Here is a 25,707-nt window from a genome sequence, read left to right as displayed (position 1 = left end):
AGACCATAAATGTTTATATATATAATAAACAAAGATGTGTAAAATATAAAAGTGTAAAACATAGAGGTGTGAAACAAAAAAGTACAAAGATTAATAGGTGTGATTTTTGAAAGATGGGGGTACGATGAAGAGATGCAAAAATTAATAGGTGCAATTTATGAAAGATGGGAGTACGACAAAGAGACACGATTATTTGAAGGAGAAAAACTTGCAACTGTTGGGATCGTAAATAATTTTAACCATTAGATGGAATAATAGAACTAATCTCATCCGTTGGATTAAAGTTGACAAAAAAAAAATAGGTTTGCTATTATATATAGATCATAATGAAAGAAGCAAATATTTTAAAGATCATAAAACCTGAAATTCTTGTTGCCTTGAGGCCAAAGCTTCTGAGTAAAGGCTTTGACGTTCTCTTCATTTTCTGCAACGTCAATACCCACTCCTTCATACAGAGGATTTGTAGGATTCTGACCGACATATCCTTTGTATTTTACCTCTGACACAGTTCTCTGTTTTGTCTCTAACGGTAGCCGGAAAAGATCCTCCGAGGCTTCAAACACCGCCTTCCGAAGCTCGGCAGTGACTTTATCGAACAAGGCTTCGAAGCATCCGTATTCTTCCAAAGCTCTCCGCACATCACCGCTTACCAAGTCCCACTCGACAGTTCCCGACTTTAGATCTCGGCTTGTGAAATCAATGACCGGGAGCTTAAGAGCAGGTTTTGTTTCAAAACTCATTATAATTTGTTGTGCTCACAAACCTGTTCTGGCTCATTTGATGACCGACACATAGCATATTCTGGAGGGTGGGTGGGGAAAAAAGGTAAACAAACAGCAACTACACGTTTCTTATGATAAGACAACACATTGCTTTGTCTGTAATATAGAAACGTAGAAAAACTACATAATTAATTTGTCTTTATCTTTGTAATTTAAAAGTTCAGAGCAGTTACGATAAGATCAAATCATTGAACAAAAAAAAAAAAGATTTTGAGTTTTCTTTTGTCTTTTCCAGAGTTTCCTGAATAAGGATTTTGTAAGCTTATCATAACATGTGGATAGGTTCACATGCACACAAGTGACGAGGTTTCAGTTTGGAAACAACTCAGAAAAGAAAAATCAGACAAATTTATTCTTAGAAAGACATTTATTTTTATATCCTCAAAGCTCACAGTCACAGTAAGTCCAGAGTGCCTTGTTTCTGTTCCCACAGACATTTGTGGCATTATCAAACATGGTATAAATCACTATGTGTTTAAAAGGAAGTTTGGTTTCAACCTTTTTAAAAAAATATGTTTTATAAGGACAAGTGCTAAGTATTATATACATAGATTACACTACAAGTATGCACATGGATACATAGATTACACTACAAGTATTATATACATAGATTACACTATATATTGGTGGTCGACTTGGGCACATGGATTTCTTTGGTGGCATTAAATAAGAACAAGTGTGTAGTACAATTAGTACGCATAGATCACATTACACGTAGGCTAATATTTGATTCAAACATGCATGTTGCCTGAATAGTTTGCTTGGACACATGGATTAATAGTGTGCAGAAAATCGCGGACTGAATTTTTTATATGAAAATTTGTTATAATTTATTTTGTTATTATGTTATTTATAATAGTTTGTGATTAAAATTTTTGTTGCTTATATGATAATTTTTGTATTTTAAAAATGTTTATTGAAAACCTGTCAATAAAACATTTGCATGTAATGAATAAATTTATTTAAACCTTTGTGAAATTTTTGTTAAGGTTGTGAAGTAAGTAAAAAGATTTAAATTACAAATTATTTTTGATTCTAACAGATTTTTTATTATTTTTCTACAATTTATTTTATTTGATGTTTTTCCTATTTTCGTTTTTAATTAGAATATATATATTTAATTAATTATTTAATCTTAATTAAATTTTTCTAATGGCAATTGAATGTAATTTTTTACACATTTTAAGGTTAGTTTTATATTTGTACTTCCCAATTAATATAGTAGGATTTATAATATGTTATTAACTACAATTTTTTCTATAAATAGCAAGACACACATCTCACTAACTTTTATATCTCAAATCTCACATAATTTTGTAAATTCTATATATTTTATTATTCAACCAACATTGTCTTAACATATTTCAATATAGATGTAGCATAGGCTTATAAGAAGTTCAATTTATGTATATGATATGATATATATATATATATATATGATATTTTTGTTTTAAAATATGATGAAATATTTAATTTTTCTAAATCTAAATTGTCTTTTTTTTTGGGATATTAGTACTGATATATATTATGAAAATCATGATTTATAGTTTTATTTTCAATTTCACTTGTCATCTTAAGATATGTAGCATATTTCATGTTTAGCTTTTACATTTGAATTCATTTTAAAATAAAAATTTCACATGAAATTATTATTTAACTAAATTTCAATTTCTATTCACTTATTAATATTATTCTAATCATGTATCCTTTATCAGCAAATAGTTAATTAGCATAATAAAAACAAATTGTTGTGAATTGTAAATATATATAAGTTAGGTTTTGGTCTCACTTATATTGCCAATATTGGTTCAATTGAATCATTTCCCCATATAATTTTAATATATGACTTCATCAATCATCTCCGAATAGCATCTTTAGTTTTGAATTAATTATCACAGATAATATTTATTATCATAATTGAATCTTAATAATATATAATAAATAAGTTAGTTTTATTGTATTTGTTGAACAGTGGAAAGACTATTGAATGAACTAAGAAAACTATAAAACAATAATTGAGGGACACATTTTAAAATTTTGTACAAATTTTGGAGATACTTATTTAAAAAAATATTTATGTAATATAAACTATTAAATAATCAATTCATTCAATAAATTACTAAAATATTTTAAAAGTATATTGGTAATTATATGCTAAAATCTCTTGAAATTATATAATTACATATCCTACTATATTAAATAAGAAGTAGAAATATGAAACTAACCTTAAAATGTGTAAAAAATTACATTCAATTGCCATTAGAAAAAATTAATTAAGCTTAATTAACTAATTTAAATAAATATAATTAATTAAAAATAAAAAACACTCACAGATCAAATATCAAAAAATCTAAAAAAATATTTTCTCTCTCTAATAAATTATGGACGAAATTACTAATTATTTTTAAAAAAATATAAGTAAACCAATCAGAATTTTGAAAACTAAGATTTTATATCCAAGTATACAATACAATTATTTTTAATAACTAAATTATGATTCTCCTATCATCTTTATTTTATTTTATTTACAAATTGTTTGAAATTTTCATATAATACTTATAATTTATAAAATGCATATTTTTTTCTGCATATGTTGTGATTTAAATTTTTAAAAACGAAAATATATTACTCAATGTATGAAAATGTGTGTTTTAATTTTTACATTGGCGGGTTGGTAAAACTAAATTTATAGAAATGATAATTTAATATTTTTTATTTGCTCACAATTATAATATTAAAATTACTATTTTATATTTCATAAAATAATGATGCTAATACAACAAATAAACAATATAAAAATATAATAATACATCAAAAATAAAATACTATAATATTCTAAAATAATAAGTATTCAAATAGACTAATAGATTTACATAACAATTCAAAATAAATATTATCTCAAACAAAATATTTTTTTTAAATAAAACAATAATTTTTATTATTATATTATAAACTTTTTAAAAATATTGATCCGTGCTTTAAGCACGGGATATATCCTAGTTTTGTTATATTAATCTCAAACCCACGCTAAGCGTGAGATATTAACTAATAGAAAATATGACAATGCAAAATTTTATCTTCTAATTAGGAAGATTTTTAAGCTGGCGAATACAAACTAATGCCAAATTAGTCTTGATATTTGGTGCTCACATGCGTCATAGATGCGAAAGCGGAGTAAATTCAGCAGTCATCATTGCATAGAGAGTTAAACCCCTTCCTAGCAAATAGTATTTTGAAAATGGTGAAAGTAGACTATGGTGGGTTAGATGGTTTCAATAGAGCAATGAATTTGTCATCTGATGTCCTCATAAACCTTAGGTTCATGATAGAGAAACAGATGCTCCAATATTTTTTTCATAGGCTAAGATCTGAGGAGGGAATGTCTTTTTTGGGGCTGGATGATTCACTGAAACAACTCTCCAATGATGATACCATTGCTACCCTCATCGTTTGGGAAGACTTGGAGGTTATGGTGAGAGTTATGAGAGATTCTTCAGGTAGAAGGAAAGTTGAAGTGTTGGGAGTAGAATCAGAAGCAAGAGATGAAGGATGGACGCTTGTTGAAAAATCTATTTCTCTAGTCTACTGGCTGGCTACTAACTATACTCGAGATCCTTTCAGACTAGATATCGTCAGTAACAGTACAGCTAAGGGTATGCAATTTTGTAAGGGGTTTAATGGTATTGGTGGTCTACTACTGAATAAAAGGAAGGATGATGGTGATGATTCTCATGATGATGATGATGATGATGATGAGTGAAGACCATGAGAAAGCACGGGAAGAGGCAATTTTTGGTATCAGAGCTTCCACGGTTGTGACCCCTTTCTTTTCTTCTTCTTCTTCTGTTTCCTTCATTTTCGCCATTAATGGCAGCTGCAACATCAAATATATTATGTTACATACTCTGTTATTCCTGTTTTGGTTTTAGTTTTATCCAATTACTTTAGGTTTTATCCATATCTTTAGGACTTTCAGATAAATAAATTGCAATTAGTTTTGGTTTGGTTCGGTTTTTGTTTTTTCTTTCTCACCCCTAATTACAAGACCAAAGCCAAAAATGTAAACCTAAACATTTCTTTTTTACAACTTTGATCCAATTACTTCTCAGAGCTCTGTAAACTGACTTCTAACACCTCTGAGAAGCTCCATCACAGCATTGTTGTGAACACAGTCGAGATTTTCGGTATGAGTTAAGAACTTTCATAAGAAACAAACACAAGCCGAACAGGAATAAGGGTGTAATAATGGGAAGTTTCTTATTTTAAGAGGCTACAGTAAGTCTTGAGACCAGATAGATCTTACCTTCCGGATCCCTCGCAGGTGAACTTATAGTATGCTTCAAAATCAAAGGGGTTAAAGAGGCGAGGATACTCGGCATCAACCATCTCCTCCGGTGCACTTATCAAATCCTCGGTGTTTGGCATAGAGAAAAGTCCAGCTGAGTACCTTGTTTCCGTCCCCATCCTCACCACACGGTGAACCGCAGATTGCACCCGGCCGTTCAACAGTACCTGAAAACATCTTTACGCATCATCATTATCTATTGAAAAGTATAGTAGAGAGAAAAGGTTGGGACTTACATGCAGAATACTTCCACCAATGACGAGGAATGAAGAATCTTGAGAAGGGTTGGCTTTGATCCAGTGGCTACCGTCTTTGGTTCTCACCTCTAACCCTCCGTCTGCTACATCGTTCTGGCAAACTATGGTGAGCACATTTCTATCTGTATGAGCCTCCATGCCTAGCTCCTCCTCTGTTTCATCAACTCCTCTGTATTTCATCATCCGCATTAGGCATTTCGTCGACTTGAGATGTTCGTGTTGGACCTCAATTTATTTAAGCTTAGTGGGCTTAATAAAATTGGATTGTGTGAATGAGAAATTAGGCCTTAATGGTTTGGTCTTGCTCAAGTTGGAGCTCCAAGAGAAGTGGGTCAGATTGGATAGAGTCAAAACTCTGTTTCACGATCCGTGAGACTCGGTCTCTTTGTTTTCGTGATCAAGTGGAGAGTTGTGGAGAGTTGGATTTCTTTGTGAGATCGTCGCTTCTTCACGTCCACCTCCTAGATTTGCGATGGACTTGGTAAAGTTGTGGAGAATCAATTTCAAACCCAAGTCATCCAAGTCCTCTATATATACTCGTTAAGTTCTTCTCTTGACAAAACAGTGAATTGACGATATCAAAGTCGCTTGTTCTCACACACAGCAAAAGCAAACAACATCCAGCAATCTCTCACAAAGTAAGTTTCGAGAGTATCGTAGAAGTGAAGTTCGTATAGAGCCGGTGTTTGAGTGATTAGCAAACCCGGTTGTGTATGGTTGTATCCTGGGACTCTTGTAACCATTAATCCCGTGGCACTGCGGGGGTTTCAAAGAGTTAAGGAAAGAGATTTCGGTCTCGCCTCCATTCTTCCCTTAACGTTTGTGTTGTTATCTCTTATTCAATACCTCTTACGTAGTGTGGCAAATTTCTAGCTCCTACATTCTTAACTCTTTGAATTCTGTTGTTGTTCTATAAACATCTAACAGATTGATTTGAGATTTCATAAACGTTTAAGGAGAAGTTGTGTGTATATTCACAAGTTTTTACCACAGTTGCGATTGGGTAAAAAAAAAAAACGTGACGAGAGCTTGAGAGCCTCGGACCTGTTCTGTTCTTTTGTGAAAGGAGAAACAGAGTGTGTATTGATTATAACCCAGCATAAGATCGTGATTTTAAGGCTGAGTTAAAACTGCAATTGGTTTAGATTTCTTGTTTGTAAAACCTGCTGCTTGCATTTGTTTTATTTGCTGTTAAGAATTGCGATTCTAAAAGCTATTTTGAAACCAATTGTTGTGTTATTCAAAACCTGCAGTTTGCATTGAGTTGCGATTCATAAACTGCAGAATTTTTTGTTTGGATTTATTTGCAAATTAAAAACTCCTAAATCGACATAGGGTCTTGATTTTTTTTTAAGTTTCTGCAAATTAAAAGTTTAAGAGATTTATAATCTCTTGCTTTGAGAGTTTAACGAGAACTGCAACTAATAATAAACTAATCAAAAGTGTTTGACTAGTGTTGTATTGTTTAGCACACAAGCATCATATACTTAGTGGGTTGCTTGTGTTATTTATTTATTTATGCAACTCAAAACAATTAACGTGAACAAGTTTGGTTTTGCGAAACCCATATGCATGGTCTTGCTGGTTTTTTGTTTGTTTGCAAATAATATATACCGAGTGTTGTTTTATTCACTTGATTATTAGAGTCATTTCACGACTTGATATACTGTTCTGAACAAAGCTTTGTGTTTGTGTTTCAGACATGGCCAGTGAAGACTTGAACGTCTCCACCGGAGCTGACGTGTGTGTGGTAGTCACAGAGGCTAATGTTGCCGAGACCACCATCAATGGGACTGGGACTGAAATCCAGTTTTGTACTCTTCCTCCGGTGAAAGTAGCGGTACTTGAGCCGATACCAGCTGCAGTCCCTGAACCGATGACTACTTGTGCTATAAGCGCAGGATGGATGCCAGAAAAGTTTGATGGGAACGGGTTCAAGGCGTGGCAACAGAAAATGTGTATCCTTCTGACCATGTTGAACCTAAATAAGTATGTGAAAGAGGACGCACCAGTTCTCTCACCGGAGAATAAGGATCCGCTCTACCTTGCCAGCGTGAATACGTGGAGCCATGCAGATTTTCTATGCAAGAGTTATATTCTGAGCTGCTTGACAGACCCGTTGTACGTTGTATACAATAAGGTCAAAACTTCTAAAGACCTTTGGGATGCTTTAGAGAAAAAGTATAAGGTCTCGGATGCAGGCTTACTAAAATATGCTATGGCAAACTTTTTTGACTTTAAAATGGTCGATTCAAAACCTATCATGGAACAAGTGGAAGCACTGCAATTTCTTAAGAACGAGATAGATTCTGCGGGGATGTTGATTAGTGAAAGTTTAATGGTCAATCATCTTATTGAAAACCTCCCTACAAGTTGGTTGGATTTCAAGAATTATCTTTTTCATAAAAAAATGTTATTTCCCTCGAAGACTTGATTGTCAAACTGCGAGTTGAATCACTAATCCGCATCGAGAAAAATGTGGACGTGGTGTAGCATGGATAATAATGGATTTGTTTGTGATGGGTTATCTAAGGTGTCTACAATAATGATGTAACCGAGGCTTTCCACCTCGAAGAAGAATAAGTTACAGTCTCGAAAGAGAAGAATAAATTGTAGTTGGTTTCTCTTTTCTTAATAATGGAAATTTCAGTTTAGTTTTCATTTGGTGAAGTCTTTTGACTTTTGCATGAATGTTTTTTAACTCAAATATGCAAAGTGAGTTAACGTGAGATTTGCATGAGACTTACGCCATCACCAACATGGGAAAAATGGAATATATACATATATGTATATTGTTTAAATTCACATAAATTGGTGTGATTTAATTTTGTAACTCTCTTTAATGATTGTACAAAATATTTTTTGTTTATGTGGAAAAAGATGAATTAAATGTTGAAGGGTTAGTCTATAAAATGTGGGGGGGAAGCGTTGCTTACCACAAATAATAATCTCAACATGATACCACAAAAAATTATTAGAAAGTTCATTATTTTGGATAAAGCTCAAGAGGCTATGTGAATTTTTGAACTTTGAGGATGAGATATCCTGAAGTAGGAAAATTCAGTGTCAATATTATGTGTACACTATTATAGCAATTAGCTATTTTTTGGACACTGAATAAATGATTAAATGATAAATCATTGGATTATCAAGAGGAATGGATAGCCTAGAAATATAAATTCAGCTTGGTGGAAACCCAACCTATGTGATTGGAGATCCCAAGATCTAGGTTCAAAAGGGACAACTAAATCAAGTTGAGTTAGAGTTGAACACTGTAAGACTATGTCTATACCCAGTTCCTAAAGATAAAAATAAACAGTGTTACCTGTATGAGTTGAGGTTAAGTGTTAGCTTTTAATGATATACCATAGTTTTGAGATATTCATGGAGTATTTACAGGATGCTTCTAAAAACAAAACTGATGGAAGGTCACCTAGTGAGTGTGAAATGGGGCCGTTTCTAGGAGAATGAAAGAGAGGCTATACTCTCCAAGTTCACTCATGATCCCAGGAATGTCCAAGGCCAAAATGGACACAATAGAGAACTAAATCTCTACGAGAAGATGTTGTTGCGCGATACCTGTTGTCTAGGTTTACATTAAAATCTTGGTGGTTCAAGACATAATGTTCACCTCCCGGCCAAGTAAATCCGACAGATATTAAAAATGATGGGTTCAAAGCTGAAAAATGCTACCTTTCAGATACAATAACATTTTTGTATACTCTCGAACATCTGTCTAGTCTAGTCTAAGTTGTGTCTAGTCTAGTCAAGTCTAGTTAGTAAAAGTTTTTTATGAGTCTTCCTATGTTTAATTAGTAATTTCTATTCATGTGGGGGATTGTTGGACCTCAATTTATTTAAGCTTAGTGGGCTTAATAAAATTGGATTGTGTGAATGAGAAATTAGGCCTTAATGGTTTGGTCTTGCTCAAGTTGGAGCTCCAAGAGAAGTGGGTCAGATTGGATAGAGTCAAAACTCTGTTTCACGATCCGTGAGACTCGGTCTCTTTGTTTTCGTGATCAAGTGGAGAGTTGTGGAGAGTTGGATTTCTTTGTGAGATCGTCGCTTCTTCACGTCCACCTCCTAGATTTGCGATGGACTTGGTAAAGTTGTGGAGAATCAATTTCAAACCCAAGTCATCCAAGTCCTCTATATATACTCGTTGAGTTCTTCTCTTGACAAAACAGTGAATTGACGATATCAAAGTCGCTTGTTCTCACACACAGCAAAAGCAAACAACATCCAGCAATCTCTCACAAAGTAAGTTTCGAGAGTATCGTAGAAGTGAAGTTCGTATAGAGCCGGTGTTTGAGTGATTAGCAAACCCGGTTGTGTATGGTTGTATCCTGGGACTCTTGTAACCATTAATCCCGTCGCACTGCGGGGGTTTCAAAGAGTTAAGGAAAGAGATTTCGGTCTCGCCTCCATTCTTCCCTTAACGTTTGTGTTGTTATCTCTTATTCAATACCTCTTACGTAGTGTGGCAAATTTCTAGCTCCTACAGTTCGTCTATGTAGTTTTCATCGATCTCGAAACTCTCCATAACCATTCTCCGGATCTTGAAGTCCAGTTCTGATACATTCTTGGTAAATGAGAGAACCGTGTCGCTGAAGAAACAGAGCTAATTCTCACCAACTCTTTAGAGTTTTGATCTGTTTTTATAAACATCATAATGAAAGAAGCAAATATTTTAAAGATCATAAAACCTGAAATTCTTGTTGCCTTGAGGCCAAAGCTTCTGAGTAAAGGCTTTGACGTTCTCTTCATTTTCTGAGCTTAAGAGCAGGTTTGTTTCCAAACTCATTATACTTTGTTGTGCTCACAAAGCTGTTCTGGAGGGTGGGTGGGGATATGTATAAATAACAACAACTACACGTTTCTTATGTTATGACAACACATTGCTTGCTTTTGTCTATAATGTAGAAACGTAGAAAGACTAAATTAAATTGTCTTTATCTTTGTAATATAAAAATTGAGAGCAATACGATAAGATCAAATCATTGAACAAAAAAAAAGATTTAGAGTTTTCTTTTGTCTTTTTTCAAAAGATCCTGAATAAGGGATTTTGTTAGCTTATCATAACATGTGGATAGATAACACATAAGTGACGAGGTTTAATTTTAGTTGGGAATCAAACAAACTTACTCTTAGAAAGACATTTATTCTGATATCCTCAAAGCTCACAGTTAGTCCTGAGAGAAGAAAATATGCTCCCATCCAACAGTACCAATAGAGACATTTGTGGCATTATCAAACATGGTAGAAATGAAATCATTGTGTGTTTAAAAGGAAGTTTCTTTTAAACCATTTTGAAAATGAGGTTTTTATAAGAACAAGTGCAAAGTATAATACTCACAGATTACATTACAAGTATGCCACAATATAATTAGAACATTTAGCCTTGATTGTGTCGACTTGGGCACATGGGTTTCTTTGGTGGCATTAAAAGACCAATCCTTTGTGTACGTCTTACTTTTATGAAAATGAGGTTTAATAAGAACAAGTGTGTAGTAGTACAATACGCATAGATTACTTTCACACATTTTGCCATGATAGTTAGAAGATTTGATTTGATTTATAGTCTCTCTGTTTGTTATTGTTGATGGTTATAATTAACTTCTATGCCATGATATGGATTTCTTTGGTGGCTTAGAAATTAATTATAACCTAACATTGTCTTGTTATTTCTGAAGAGCAAGAGTGATACACAAATCTCACATAATTTTGTAAATACTATATTTTTTAGTATTCAACTAACATTGTCTTAACATATTTCAATATAGATGTAGCATAGACTATATGTTTATAAGAAGTTCAATATGTGTATATGATATCTATATATATATATATATAGATGAAATGTTATTTTTGCAGCATAGACTATATATATATATGATGAAATGTTTAATTTTTTTAAATCTAAATTGTCTTCTTTCTTAATTTTTTTTCTTTGGGATATTAGTACTGCATATATATTATGAACATCATGATTTATAGTTTTATTTTCAATTTTACTTGTCATCTTAAGATATGTAGCATATTTCATGTTTAGCTTCTACATTTGTATTCATTTTAAAATAAAATTTTCACATGAAATTATTGTTATAAAATTATTATTTAACTAATTTTCAATTTCTATTCACTTATTAATATTAAAATTCACTAGACTACATTGCATTGGAGGAACAACAAGGAGTGTGTCCTTATGAGCTGGACAGAAGACGCACAACCTACATTGCATTGGTGGAATCCAAATCTGAAACTAAATCAACAATCACAAAGTCTACAGAGGTACCCCTACAATCTTCTGTAGGAGCTTTCTTGCAGGTATTTCAGTAGTTGAGTATGTAGCAAGCTGTTGCAGCGAGAGTGTGGCCCGTTCAGCTATAAAAGAGTCTCGAACTCTGTTTGCAGGCATATCCATCAGAGTGGTCAAAGAAGCCTTCACGCATCCCTTGCTTGCCCAATCCATGTGTACCCCCAGCTCAACAAACCTAGCATACACTTTAACATCCAAGACAGCGTTTCTTATCTTCTTCGTGCAAAAATCTCTTTCTATTTTATCAGCCAGAATCTATGATATGTGATGGTACCGTAATGTCTTTGGCAGCATATTCCTTTTAACAAAAAAAATTATTTAGACCCCTCTAAATTTTTTATCTGGCTCTGCTATATATATCTTATATAATATGAGAAGGTTTTTCTCAACGTTTACTATGAAGATGACGCTTGACATGTTATCAATCTGACACATGTATTCTGTTGTTGTTTGGGCCTAATAAACTAAATTCATTTGGGAAGTGTCTTTAGTCAAGTGGTTACAGCACCACCTCTGCGACTGATCCCACCGGAGTTCGACTCCACTAAGTCGCGTTACCCCGCGTTGTAGGGATTGGCTATGAATCGGGCTTTGTCGATTCAATGATGACAAAAAAAAAAACTAAATTCATTTGTATTTTGAACTTAATTAACTACATGCCCATAACAACAACAAAAAAAAAACTCTCAACATTTCCTTCTTCCCTTCTTCAATCACAACCAGTTTTAAACCTTTCCCATCTAAAGCCATCACTTATCGGTGTGTGGTTTCATCCTAGAAAAAAAAAACTGAATATAGTTTATTGTAAAATTATAACTATGGGTTTCAATCTTATGTATGATTCATGGGCAACAAAAGATTCTGAATTATGTAAAAATTGTATTGCTGGGTGTCAATTATATAAATGATTCATAGGCAAGAAAAGATTCTAAATTATGTTAGATTGTGGGATGTTTCTGTGTTCTCAAAATTCTCTTATAAATTCATAATTGTTTTGGCTCAAATTTTAAATTTTGGGTTTCCATTCATGGGTGTAGTTTCTGGCCTTTAATCTTATATAATATAATGGTAAGATGTTTTATGTAAGTAATTTAATAATTGCTTAGTCATTTATTTCTCATTAGATCTTACCAATTCGTTTTTCATAAAATTAAAATTCAATCTCTAATTATTCTCCTTTTAAAACATTTTTTTTTCAGTCATTAGGTTCCAGTCAAGAATTATATTATTTTTATATATTTTTCAAATTGCAATATATATTTTTGAATAACTTTTTATATTTTTTTTGCAGGTTATCCTGTTTGTTGTTAGCATTAATACTACATAAAAAAAATTATGTGATAATGTTTGACAAATTTATTTATTTATTTATTAGAGTGTTTATGTATGCATTTCCTAATTTTCTTGGGCCGGTCCGGCAATTTTATATGCCTTATGCCAATATTGTTTTTGAAAACCATTACTATTATTATAAATAGAATCATAAAAATAGTTTAATAAAATAGATTCTATGTCCATAAACCTAAATATGTTAGTTTTGCTTGCTCACATTTTCTTTGTCTTTTCAATGTTTTCATTTTCATTTAAATATATATACAAAAATAAATATTATATTGCTTAATCACTCATTATTAATTTAAATCTCTTCAAATATGGAAATATTTTTTGTTAGAGTTTCAAATTTGTTTTTCAAAATTAAATTTTACTTTAAAACTCATTAAGAACAAGTGTTCATTCGCTCCTAAATCTAATGCTCATCCACCCACAAACAATATAAAACTGTAATATACAGTCAAAAATAAAATACTATAATGTTCCAAAATGCTTAGTATTCAAATAGACTAACAGATTTACAGAACAATTAAAAATAAATATTATTTCAAACAAAATATTTTTTTTAAAAATATATAACAATAACTTGTATTATTATATTATAATTTTTTAAAAAAATATTGACCCTTGCTGGTATCTCTTAGTTAATTATTAAAAATAGTTGGCACAAGTTCCAAACAAATTAAAAAAAACTTACAAACAACATAAAAAAACACAACGGAAAGTGTCTTTAGTCAAATGGTTATGGTACCACCTCTGCGACCGATCCCACCAGAGTTTGATTCCACTAAATTGCGTTACCCCGTGTTATAGGAATTGACTATGAATCGGACCTTGTCGATTCAATGATGACAAAAAAAACAACAACAAAGAATCAACCCCTTACATAATAAAAAATCGATTCTTAGTTAAGTATTTTTAGGATTGTTTGACACAAAAAAAAAAAAAAAAAAATTAAGTATTTTTAGGATCGATTCTGGTCTCATATGTGTCTGTCTCTGATTGGTGGCTGAAATTAACAAAAGAAAAAAAAATCGATGGAAGGTTTTGTTTTTCCTCTCTTCCTCTCTCTTTCATTTCACGAGCTGATCCCAAAATGGTTGAATTTTTCTTAAGTCGCAATCCGTTGAATTGAGAGAGGAGATGAGTCGGAAATGCGTGAATTTTCCTCAAGTCTCAATCTTCTAAACTCCTCGACGCTGTCTCTGAAGTTGGTTTTAAACCAACCGATCATTGTGAATTCATATAGGGTTTGGTCTCTCTCTCAATTGGTACGATTTATAACTTGTCTTTGTGTATATTGTTGTAGATTCGTGGTGGATGATGCTATTATGATCGATATCGCTGATTTGTTTCTTCTTCTTTTTTTGTATGTCTCTAATTAGGTCTGTCAAGTCTAGGCTCCTCTGATGCACAAGGCTGGAGGACATGTGGTTTACTCAGGTTTTTGTTCACTTTCCGTTTGGGATATCTCTTTGTTTTTATAAACTTGGTTATGAAGTTTGGCTGCCATCATGAACTTTTCAAATATGATTTGGTCCTTCCTTTAATTTCCTTTTCAATCTAATATGCAATGCTTTCTTGGAATGTGACAATATGCTGGTGTCGTCTCTTTCCATATTAATTGGTATACTCTCACTAAGTTTATTGTCTTTTATTCCTTTTAGGTTGATCTGGAGCATAATCAGTATAGATCTTTTCAAGGATTAACATGTTTGATGCAAATCTCTACCAGAACGGAGGACAGGACAGGTTTATGTCTGCAATCTTTTTAACACAGGACAGATTTGATTTCTGGTTGTTTTGTAGTTTAATTATTGTGTACAGCCGGTTTAATAATTTGTTAGAAGAAGAATATGATTTTTGCAACATCTCTCTGCAAATCGTTCTCGATTAACTTTTATTCTGTTTTCATTGTCATCGTCGCACTCTTCGTTCAATTTCTATTTTGCTACTTGGCTGCAGATACCAAAATGCAGACTGGAGAATATGACCCCTTCCGGATGTAATGCCAAGGTTTGTATATTCTCTGTCTAGTCTCTTTCATTATTGTTTTGCATTGGTTGTGTTGAGCTCACACATTATTGTTTCATTATAGTTAGCTTTATCAGCTAAGTTGAGATTCTCCGCCAAAGACTACTGTGACCATATGGCACTTGTTCGTGCCTTTTAAGGGTGGAAAGATGCTGAAAGGGAAGGATCGGCTTATGAGTTCTTTTGGAGGAATTTCCTGTCAGCTCAGACGCTTCAGGCGATACATTATCTGAGGAAGCAGTTCAACTATATTCTGAAAGAAGCTGGATTAGTACATGATGATTCAGCTCTCAACAACAAGCTAAGTCACAACCAGTCCCTTGTTCGTGCTCTGGCCTATTCCCCGGAATAGCATCTGTTGTGGTAAGTCTAAACTACCTATGTCTCTTGCTAAGTCTCATTTCTTATGTCAGAGAGTTCGGTGAAATTACATATTGTCCTTCTCAACTTAGGCTAAACCCGTGCATAATGACTTCTACTATATAATACATAAAGCTTGATTCATCACACGCTTATTTTGTCTTCATTAAATATAACAAATTATTTATGATGTTATCATATACACCAACTTCATCGAACGTAACAGCAAATCAGCAATGCATGCGTTAATGATTTCTGGTGGTCCGTTGCTTGCTTCGGCCAAAAAACTTCATGAACCACTCATGCTTGTACGAAGCCACTATGTATCCCATCACTAATCCAAATACAACTCCAGGTGCAAAGCCTAAACCTGCTGCTACCCAACTGAATGATTCTTCTTCTTCTTCTTTTGTCTCCATCAGTTCGGGTTGTAGTGGTGTTGACGCTTTGATATCTCTACAAACATCCTTAAGGGAAGGAACATTAAGTCCAAGGTTTCCTTCATAGGAGGAGCAATTTTGCCGTCGAAACTGTGTGCCTTGTGGTATGGAACCTACAAGCTGGTTATGTGAAACGTTTATCCAAGCGAGAGAAGAGAGGGTCCCAAGCTCAGGAGGAATCTCACCAGAAATCTTGTTTTGGGATAAGTCTAGTGACTCTAGATTCGTCAGATTTGCCAAAGTAGGTGGGATGTGGCCTGTGAAAGCATTGTTAGACATGTTGAGAATACGAAGCTCCTTAAGCAGACCAACGGAATCAGGAATTGGTCCATTGAATTGATTTCCTGAAAAATCGATGGATGTGTAGGTTGTCAGGATGCGTTCCATCTCCATTGATACTCCTTTACTCATCAATACAAGTGAAGAATAGTATGTCATATTTGGACTCCGAATGTACTGTGGTTCTATATTATTATCTCTATTTGAGGACATCGCAGTCCAGTTCAGGAAGTAATCAGATGGCAATGTACCAAAGAAGTCATTATATGATACATCAATGATTTTCAACTGAGGAAATCCAAACAAAACCCCTTCAGCGTTCTGTATTGTGCCATGAAACTTGTTAGAGCGAAGGACAAGGACTTGAAGCTTCTGCAAAGAATTCAAGTTGAAGGGAAACACGTCGTTGATTGTGTTGCTTCCCACGTTTAAAACTTTCAAGGCAGAGCAAGAAGAAAGAGAAGCAGGCAGTTTCCCCGTCATTCGGTTGTGACTAACGTCAAGTGTTATTAATCTCTTGGCGTTCTGAAATATTTCAGGAAGAATCCCGCTGAGTCTGTTGTTACGAAGATTTAGATACGAAAGATAACTCATCATCAGAGTCTCTAAACACCTAGGAATTGAGCCGTGGAGATTGTTGTCTGATAGATCTAGAACCTCTAGAGAGCTTACTCTACATACTGATCTAGGTATCTCCCCGGTAAAGTTATTCTTAGAACCCGTAAAATAATAGAGATACTTCTAAGACGGGATGTAGAGTGGTCCTTGGAAAGCATTTGAGCTTAGATCAAGATCAATGATTCGACTCTCAGGAGAAAATTTGAAGGATCCATTGAAACCGCTGAGAGAGTTGTTAGATAGATTCAACTCGAACAACGTTGGCAGTCTCCACAACCAGTATGGTACTTGACCTTTGATTTTGTTGTTGGAAAGATCTAGTTGTTGTAGATTTCTTCCGTTTCTTATGGACTCAGGGATTTCAGTGATGTTGCAGCCGCGCAATAACAAATGTGCCAGTTCTGATGGAAAATCCGAATCATAAGTGATGTTTGCTGTTGACAGAGGGATGCCTGAGAGTGATAACCAGTAAAGCTGCTTAAGAGGCGAGAATACATTTAATCCAACTCCTGGACCAACGACTTTGTTGTAATTTCTACTTTCAATAGCAAATAATTGTAAATTAGGCAAGAAGAGAGAGATATTCCCAATCCCAGTAAAGTCGTTGAATTCGTTATAACTCAAACGGATCATGGTCAATGAGGGAATCTGGACTAGGGATGAAAGAATGACTCCCGTAAAAGGATTATCATCAGCATAAAAAGACTCTAATTTGGAGAATTGGCTGATGATTGGTGGAAGGGAACCTGTGAACTGATTTGAAGAGAGAGAGAGAGTTCACGTAGTTGGGTAAAATTGAGTATCGGAGCTGGCAAGTTTCCGCTGAGCTTGTTATGCGAAACATCAAAATATGTCAATTGTTTTAGATTGCCAATTGAAGATGGGATTTCACCAACAAGATTATTCCAACCAATATTGAGAATAGAGAGATGAGAAATGTTCCCAAGTGAAAACGGAATTTTCCTAGAGAACTTAGATCTGGAAAGGGACAAAGAAGTCAAATGTTTGAGTCTGCTAATGGAGTCAGGTATGGTACCTGAAAAGGCCGTGTTTATAATGCTTAGCTCTACCAAAGAGTTATTTCCAAGAAAAACAGGAAGACTGCCTGTCAGATTCAGATTAAAGTCTAATATAATGGACTGTAGGCTGGGTATGAGAAGAACACTACTTGGAAATTCTCCAAACAGGTTGCAGTGAGAAAGATGTAATGACCTTAGAAATCGCATGTTTGAAAACTCATGTGGGATTTCTGAAGAAATGTTTACATAGCTCATATCCAGTTCTCTAAGATTCCTCAAATTTTGAGCAAGTAGATGAAGAAAGGATCCATTAATGGGTAAATCGAGAAAAGAAAGATCGAGAGACACCAACTTGGTTAGCTGAAGAAGCTTGATTGGACTTTGGTCTGATAGTGAAGACCGGGAGAGATTAAGTCTTTCTAGCCCCATGAGTTTATCAAACTCAGCTGGGATTTGCGAATTGTCGAAATTGTTGCCAGCAAGATTCAGATCACGGAGATCACGCAGTCTAAAAAGACTACTGCTCGATTTAAGTGGTCCATAGAGGCGGCCGTCACTAAGGTCTAGTCCGATCACTTTCCCTGACTTAGAAGCACATGTGATGCCATCCCAAGAACAACAGTCACTTTTATTCACCCATGATTTACGCCAAGAACAACAGTCAGTTGTATCCCAAGAGGAGAGATTTGAGTAGTCGATCAAAAACTCAGTCTTGAACTCAAGAAGAGCATCCCTTTGGTCGGAATGACACAAGTGTTGTGTAGAAGAAACAAACGTGTTTAGAATACTTGAAATGAGAACAAGGAAACAGATGGAACGAAGAAGGAAACTCATTTTCTGATTAGATAAGAAAGCTTTCATACTTGTGAAAATGAGAAAAGTAATATGAAGTAGTGATGGTAAATTAGTGTTGCAAGCCACCAAATATATATATAAAAAACAAACACATGAAGGTCCATTGACTTGATGATTTGAAAGTCTTTTCGACGAAAATTCTTCTCCACTAAAAGTCTAGTCTTTTCGACGAAAATTCTTCCCCACTAAAAGTCTTATCATAAGACTTATGAGTCATTCCAAATCCAACAGACTTGACTGTAAAGAGCATGAAAGCAAGATGGCGACTAAACTCGTTCTTGACGTCCAAAGACCAATCATGTTTAGATATTTAGAAATTAGAAACAAAGACACAAAAATCAATCTCCGTGCGCAAAGTAGAAAAGTCTAAGAGCATGTGCATCTGCGTCTTTTTACTTCGTCCCTCATAATTAAATGGTTAAATTTAAATCGAAATGTAGGAATTATGAAAGAAACGTACCTAGAAATGGGACGTATATTTGTCTGTCCTCCATAACACGTGGCGGCGTGCGGTGAACCTAAATTCATTCCGTTGCTATTTGTGTAATAATTGTATCGTATAATTGATACTTTTGATCTATATCATTAATTTATGAAACTTTAAAGGCTTCCAAATTTCATATACGAAGTTTTACTATAATATAAGAAAACTTAAATAAATAAATAAAAAAGTAAAGGTTTTACTATGACTCAAAGTCAACCAAAAGAAAATATGGTATGGTAAAATCTAAATGTTATGAGAGCATGCATAATACTTCATAATATGATTGTCGAGGATGAACGAGGAACATACAGTTACCGAAACATTGTTTCTGAATTTCAACACGGAGAAGATGTGGATCAAACATATACCATCGGTGCCGCCAGTTTGGGTTCCAATATGAGCACTACGATTACTCGTCTTACAAAAATTCGGGATAAAAAAGTCTATGAACGGTTAAAAAAAGATTTGATTGAGCATATTTGGACTAACTTTGGACATCTTCCAGATAATGAAGATTAATTAAAAAAATTCTATGAATTTAATAAAATGTATGTTTTTATCTTTGATGTTTGTATAGTTTATGTTTTTTATCTTTCATGTTTTAATTGTATTTTTTGTTTTTTTCAAGTTTTTGTAACTTTGTAATTTTCTTATGTTTTTAATATCAATGTTATATATTTTATTTCTATTAAAACTTTAATATGTTTTTACATATTTATTTAAATAAATAATTTTTTAAATTATAAATACTATGAAGGACCACACTTTCAAGGACACCAATGCTATACAAAATTTAAGAAACTCTCAAAATATGAATAAAATAATTGAAGGACCAAAATTCTGTCCCAACCGATACACATGCCCTAAGTGCCATGTGGCTAGCCCTTCAACTTCAGATGGGACCCCCCCCCTGAGGCATTGCCCTATAAAATGCTTACCAAGTCGTCCTATTCCAACCTAAAAGAAACGTCAAATATTACATTTCTAAATATTACCAAGTTCTTTATATGAGCCAAGTTGTTGGGTTTTGTTCACAAAACTGTACGTTTTACTTGTATTAGTAAAACAATGATCATGTTCACTCATTTCGCAGACTTAAATCTAAATTGTGAAAATAAAGATTGATTATAGGTTGGTTATGTCTTCTATTATTGTGAACAAAAAAAAAACTAATAAACGATTATAAGTTGGGTTATTAATGGTCTCACACTCAGGATCATGTAACATAGAGTGAATAGTGATGCAATACACTTGTAAACATCCCAAGAACATCTCGTCCGAAGCCTAAATACACGACATGTTTTCCCCTCGTATATATATATATATGTATTGATTTTGCATCCGATAAATCTATCGCTATGAATATACTATACGGCAACACAACTCGGTGACGGTGCACCTCCAGGGTGAGCCACTGGACGATCTGCACTTTCTGGTCTTGGTGCAACTATAACAGTAGCCGTTCTTAACGTTGCACTTTATACATGGGGAAGACGATTCATTAGTAATTAGATAAGTAGTGACGGTCGTGTTATAACTTTTGCTGTGGCATTTATTCGATACGCTCCCTCCAGCTATTTTAGAGCTTTTGTAGTCATTGCCTTCCAAATTCCTCCTCACCTTGATTATCTCATCTGCATCACGTACACATAATCCACACTTCAATTTATACAGTCACGCAGGTTATTTTAAAGATATATAACTAATTAATATAGCTAAATCCAAATTTTCAAAAATAACGTACATATTTATTATATTCTCTAATGATAATTTTCCTTATAAATCTTGTAACAAAATGACTAACAAAATGAATATGAAATGTTTTCTATTCAAAAAAGAGGTAAAGTATATATATATATATATATATATATATATATATATATATGATGGTCACAAAATAATAAACATAAAATAAGAAAACTATATGAAAACATGTAATTGGATCAAATTATTTTAAATTATCAACTTATATTTACTAGTAATTGGACATGAATATTAATATGTAAAAGATTTTCAAGGGAAAAAAAAAAATCTTACTCAGTTTGCGGATTTTACGTTGAGCAGCAAGAGCTCATCCATATGAAGCGAAAACACGAGGAGAAGAAGAAATAGCACGGAAGAGATCAATGTGGAAGATGCCATCTTACTAATTCACTCTGTATGTAGAAATTGAGTTTCACACAATGAATTTGTTTGAAGGGGGAAACAAATTCAATAACACTTTCTCTCAAAGAATCAGATTAAACTAGAAATTAAAAAAGGGATTAAATCTCTTGAAGAACAAGCTAGGGTTTGCTCACGAACAAAGATGAATTTAGGGTTTTTGTATTAGTTGTTGGATGAATTACAAAGAGAGGATTCCCCATTATTTATAGGCTTTCTTAGATTTACAGAATATAGCCACTTTCCTAATTAACTTGCTCAAGATCAGGAAAGTTTCTTCTTTTTTGTTAGGTCAGCCACTGGGCGACCTGCGAGGTCGGCTCCTTGCACCCGAACTGGGCTTCTGACTCTATTGGGCTTTCTTCGTAAGGCCTTATCCAATCTTTGCTTCTATCGAGGTCCCGGTTAACTAATTGGTTTAGATCGGTATGATGGGAGTGCTAATACCCGCACCAACAACGACGTATGACTGGAGTGGGAGTTGAAGGGAAATCCATTCACCGTCTTTTGACTTTACCTCTAAACCATTTACATCGTTTTGGTGAAGTATCGTTAAGAAAGTCTTGTCTGTGTGCTGAGGAAAAGCTGGCATTGAGATAGATTCTGGTGGAGCCAAATACATGAGAAATTTGAGTAGGTATGTCTTTGATTTTGACGTGCTATTCGTAGTGTTTCTCAACACCGTAGTTCTCGAATATAATCCTCACCACTAGCCGGTCCAATTCCGCAACTGCGTTTGAAAAACTGTGTATGGTTTTGCTGCAAAGCGTAAAATTAAACAAATAAAAACTATAGAGTCAGGGTTTCAAAGTAGACCAATATATCGAAAACTTTAAGCTAGTTTTCCCTGTCCAAATGAAAAGTATCAAATTTAAATAAAAGTGACCAACTCAAAACTAATTGGTAGCCAGTTCATGTCCCATATATATTACTTTAGCTAGGTTTCTATCGTATTGCAAATGAAAAGTATCAAATCGTATTGCAAACATGAAATTTATAACATTAACTGGTCATAGTGTTTTTTTTTTTTTTGGTTTTTACGAAGTAGTAAAAGTTATTGGCTTCATTTGACATTAAAACTAGATATAATCGAGTTGAGACATACCAAAACTGATCATTTCCTTAAGGCCACATGAGATTACTGAATTTCTTAGCATCTTCTTTGTTGGTAACATAATCAATTCCAAGACCCTCGTGAAGAGGGATTATAGGCATTTGACCAACGTAGCCATTCTTAGCAGCGGCAAAGACTGAATCGTCTAGTTGCTGCGTTACTCCATCGTAAACCGCCACGAAACAGCCGTATTCCTCTAAGGCCTCACAAGCATCTCTGGAAATAGAACGCCATGCAGACGTTCTTGGTTTTAAGTCTTGCTCTCTCGCGAAATCAAGAATCGGAACCTTAGTAGTGTTCAGGATTGATTCCATATTTGGATACATTATTTCTAATTTGACCTTTCTTGTATTTGTCGGAAGCACTTGTTATTTATAGAGAATTTGTTACTTATATTAATGAGTTTATATAATTTTTTGTTTGAGATCAGTAATGAGTTTTATACTATTGTAAATTTATACGGGCGTTCAAATATGAAATGAGCAACAACAAAAAAAAAATAAGCTCTATATAATGATATATATTTTTTTTTGTCATCATTAAATCGATAAGGCCCGATTCGTAGCCAATTCCTACTACGAGGAGTAATGCGATTTAGTGGAGTCGAACTTTGGTAGGAACGATCGCAGAAGTGATGTTGTAAACACTTGAGTAAAGACACTTCTCCTATAATAAAAATATTTATATAAACAGAATGGTAGTTTTCTTTGTTAAGCAAGAATTCATTTTATTAATACCTAACTATATTTTAGAACCAAAACCGTATTTAATCGTCGATCCATATTTATATTATTAGTCTGATAGCTATTTCTTTTTAAGAACCATGTATTGGAACCTCAAATCTAAATTGTAATCCCGACTCGATAACATAGTTTATAATGTGGTCCATGGATTCGGTGACTTGTAATATCACTACTACATAGTTTGGTCCATAGAACTGGTGACTACTAGTAAGTAATATTAGTTAAGAAACATTTTGTTTTCATTCTAAAATGAATAATTGAAACCTAAGAAGCAAGATTCCTTCAAGATTTGTTTTCTAATGAACACCTAAACTCTTATGTCTAAGCCATTTGATCATCCACAATACTCATGTACTTTGAAATTAGGACAATACTTGGGTTCACCCCTAGGGGTGAACACACCCCTTATAAGATAAGAAAATAAAATCTGTATACATTATTATAAAATGAAAAATTCAAACCGCTCTTTTATAAACCCAAACCGATATATAATTTATTCTAATTGTAAAATTTAAACCCTAACCATCTCATTTGTAAACCCAAACCTACATATAATTTTGTTCGAATTGTAAAATCTAAACCCTAACCATTTCATTTGTAAACCGAAACCGACATATAATTTTGTTCTAATTGTAAAATCTAAACCCTAACTATCTCATTTGTAAATCCAAACCGACATATATTTTGTTCTAATTGTAAAATTTAAACCCTAACCACCTCATTTGTAAACCCAAACCGACATATAATTTTGTTTTAATTGTAAAATCTAAATCATAATTCTCATTTATAAACCCAAACCGATATATAACCTCATTTAATTGTAAAATCTAAACCAAGCTAATATTTAACTTTCCTTAAATAAAAGTATACAGAATTTGTTTCCTTAATTTGTTTTTGTTTTTAATTTAGTTTTGATTTATTTTTTTAAATAAAATATTAGATGGAACATTTTGATTGGTTGAGAGGGGAGAGGGTGAATACAAAGGTAAAGGGGTGAACTTAAGTATTTTTCTTGAAATTAGAAATACATGAATCGACCTAAAGATTGGTGCAGTAACTATTACCCAATTAATTAATGAATTTATAATATGTTCTTAACTACAATTTTTCCGATAAATAGCAAGACACACATCTTACTAACTTTCATATCTTAAATATCATATTATTTTGTAAAATTCTATATTTTTTAGTATTCAACTAACATCGTCTTAACGTATTTTAATATATATGTCGCATATGCTATATGTTTATAAGAAGTTCAACATGTGTATATGATATGATATGATATATATATATATGATATTTTAAAAATATGATGAAATATTTATTTTTTCTATCATCTAAATTGTGTTCGTTCTTAATTTTTTCTTTGGGATATTAGTACTGCATATATATTATGAACATCATGATTTATAGTTTTATTTTCAATTTTACTTGTCATATTAATATGTGTAGTGTATTTTATGTTTAGCTTTTACATTTGTATTCATTGTAAAATAAAAAATTCACATGAAATTATTATTTAACTAGTTTTCAAATTCTATTCACTTATTAATATTATTAATAATTATTCCAATCATGTATCATTTATCAGTATATAGTAATTAACATATATAAATATATGCTTATATTAATTTATTTAAAAAAAATTGATGGAATTGTAAATATATATAAGTTAGGTTTTGATCTCACTTATATTGCCAATATTGGTACAATTGAATCATTTTCCCATATGATTTTAATATATGACTTTCATCAATCATTTCGGAATAGCATCTTTAGTTTTGAATTAATTATCTCGGATAATATTTATGTTCATAATTGAATCTTAATAATATAATAAATAATAAATTAATTTTCTTGCGTTTGTTGGACAGTGGAAAGACTATTGAGTGAACTAAGAAAAGTATAAAACAATAATTAAGGGAAATATTTTAAAAACTTTTGTACAAATTTTGAAGATACTTATTTAAAAGACTATTTATGTAATATAAACTATTAAATAATCAATTCATTCAATAAATTACTAAAATATTTTTAAAGTATATTGGTAATTATATACTAAAATCTCTTGAAATTATATAATTACATATTTTGTTATATTAATCTCAAGAGATGAAGAATGGACGCTTGTTGAAAAATCTATTTCTCTAGTCTACTGGCTGGCTACTACCTATACTCGAGATCTTTTCAGACTAGATATCGTCAGTAACAGTGCAGCTGAGGGTATGCAATTTTGTAAGGGGTTTAATGGTATTGGTGGTCTACTACTGAATAAAAGGAAGGATGATGGTGATGATTCTCATAATGGTGATGATGATGATGATGATGATGATGATGAGTGAAGACCATGAGAAAGCACGGGAAGAGGCAATTTTTGGTATCAGAGCTTCCACGGTTGTGACCCCTTTCTTTTCTTCTTCTTCTTCTGTTTCCTTCATTTTCGCCATTAATGGCAGCTGCAACATCAAATATATTCTGTTACATACTCTGTTATTCCTGTTTTGGTTTAAGTTTTATCCAATTACTTTAGGTTTTATCCATATCTTTAGGACTTTCAGAT

At 33.0% G+C, this 25,707-nt stretch overlaps 4 protein-coding genes, 2 long non-coding RNA genes and 2 pseudogenes across 9 annotated transcripts; 2 read left to right on the top strand and 6 right to left on the bottom strand.

Annotated features, from left to right (window-relative positions):
- Positions 1 to 344: 344 nt before the first annotated feature.
- LOC104758608 (putative 2-oxoglutarate-dependent dioxygenase AOP1.2) lies at positions 345 to 740 on the bottom strand. Its single transcript, XM_019239471.2, has one exon. The coding sequence runs from the start codon at positions 738 to 740 to the stop codon at positions 345 to 347; it is 396 nt and encodes a 131-aa protein (XP_019095016.2).
- A 3,280-nt stretch (positions 741 to 4,020) lies between these two features.
- Positions 4,021 to 4,542, top strand: LOC104759995 (eukaryotic peptide chain release factor subunit 1-1-like). The gene has a single exon (XM_010482853.1). The coding sequence runs from the start codon at positions 4,021 to 4,023 to the stop codon at positions 4,540 to 4,542; it is 522 nt and encodes a 173-aa protein (XP_010481155.1).
- A 495-nt stretch (positions 4,543 to 5,037) lies between these two features.
- LOC104759994 (putative 2-oxoglutarate-dependent dioxygenase AOP1) lies at positions 5,038 to 5,596 on the bottom strand. The gene is made up of 2 exons (XM_019239046.2): positions 5,364 to 5,596; positions 5,038 to 5,294 (listed from the first exon to the last, which is right to left on the bottom strand). The coding sequence occupies exons 1-2, from the start codon at positions 5,571 to 5,573 to the stop codon at positions 5,082 to 5,084; spliced, it is 423 nt and encodes a 140-aa protein (XP_019094591.1). The 5' UTR covers positions 5,574 to 5,596; the 3' UTR covers positions 5,038 to 5,081.
- A 3,978-nt stretch (positions 5,597 to 9,574) lies between these two features.
- On the bottom strand, positions 9,575 to 10,196 carry LOC147924856 (uncharacterized). Its single transcript, XR_015587201.1, has 2 exons — positions 10,091 to 10,196; positions 9,575 to 9,991 (listed from the first exon to the last, which is right to left on the bottom strand). It is a non-coding gene; the product is annotated as an uncharacterized LOC147924856 (long non-coding RNA).
- Positions 10,197 to 13,960: 3,764 nt separating this feature from the next.
- On the top strand, positions 13,961 to 19,818 carry LOC147924854 (uncharacterized). 2 transcript variants are annotated; one of them, XR_015587200.1, is made up of 6 exons: positions 13,961 to 14,306; positions 14,421 to 14,478; positions 14,703 to 14,787; positions 15,001 to 15,051; positions 15,138 to 15,432; positions 19,081 to 19,818. It is a non-coding gene; the product is annotated as an uncharacterized LOC147924854 (long non-coding RNA). The 2 variants fall into 2 exon arrangements; XR_015587199.1 differs by having other exon boundaries at positions 15,134 to 15,432.
- Positions 15,532 to 18,972, bottom strand: LOC147924855 (receptor-like protein 7 pseudogene; annotated as a pseudogene). The gene has a single exon (XR_015587197.1). The product of XR_015587197.1 is annotated as a receptor-like protein 7 pseudogene (transcript).
- A 662-nt stretch (positions 19,819 to 20,480) lies between the features above and the next one.
- Positions 20,481 to 21,266, bottom strand: LOC104758611 (uncharacterized; annotated as a pseudogene). Its single transcript, XR_015587198.1, has 2 exons — positions 21,162 to 21,266; positions 20,481 to 20,758 (listed from the first exon to the last, which is right to left on the bottom strand). The product of XR_015587198.1 is annotated as an uncharacterized LOC104758611 (transcript).
- A 1,143-nt stretch (positions 21,267 to 22,409) lies between these two features.
- On the bottom strand, positions 22,410 to 22,727 carry LOC104759993 (deoxypodophyllotoxin synthase-like). Its single transcript, XM_087496990.1, has one exon. The coding sequence runs from the start codon at positions 22,725 to 22,727 to the stop codon at positions 22,410 to 22,412; it is 318 nt and encodes a 105-aa protein (XP_087353116.1).
- Positions 22,728 to 25,707: the final 2,980 nt, after the last annotated feature.

Source organism: Camelina sativa, chromosome 17 (genome assembly GCF_030686135.1).
Source record: "Camelina sativa cultivar CO46 ecotype springtype chromosome 17, ASM3068613v1".
NCBI lineage: Eukaryota > Viridiplantae > Streptophyta > Magnoliopsida > Brassicales > Brassicaceae > Camelina > Camelina sativa.
This window is presented reverse-complemented; position numbering and strand designations above follow the sequence as displayed.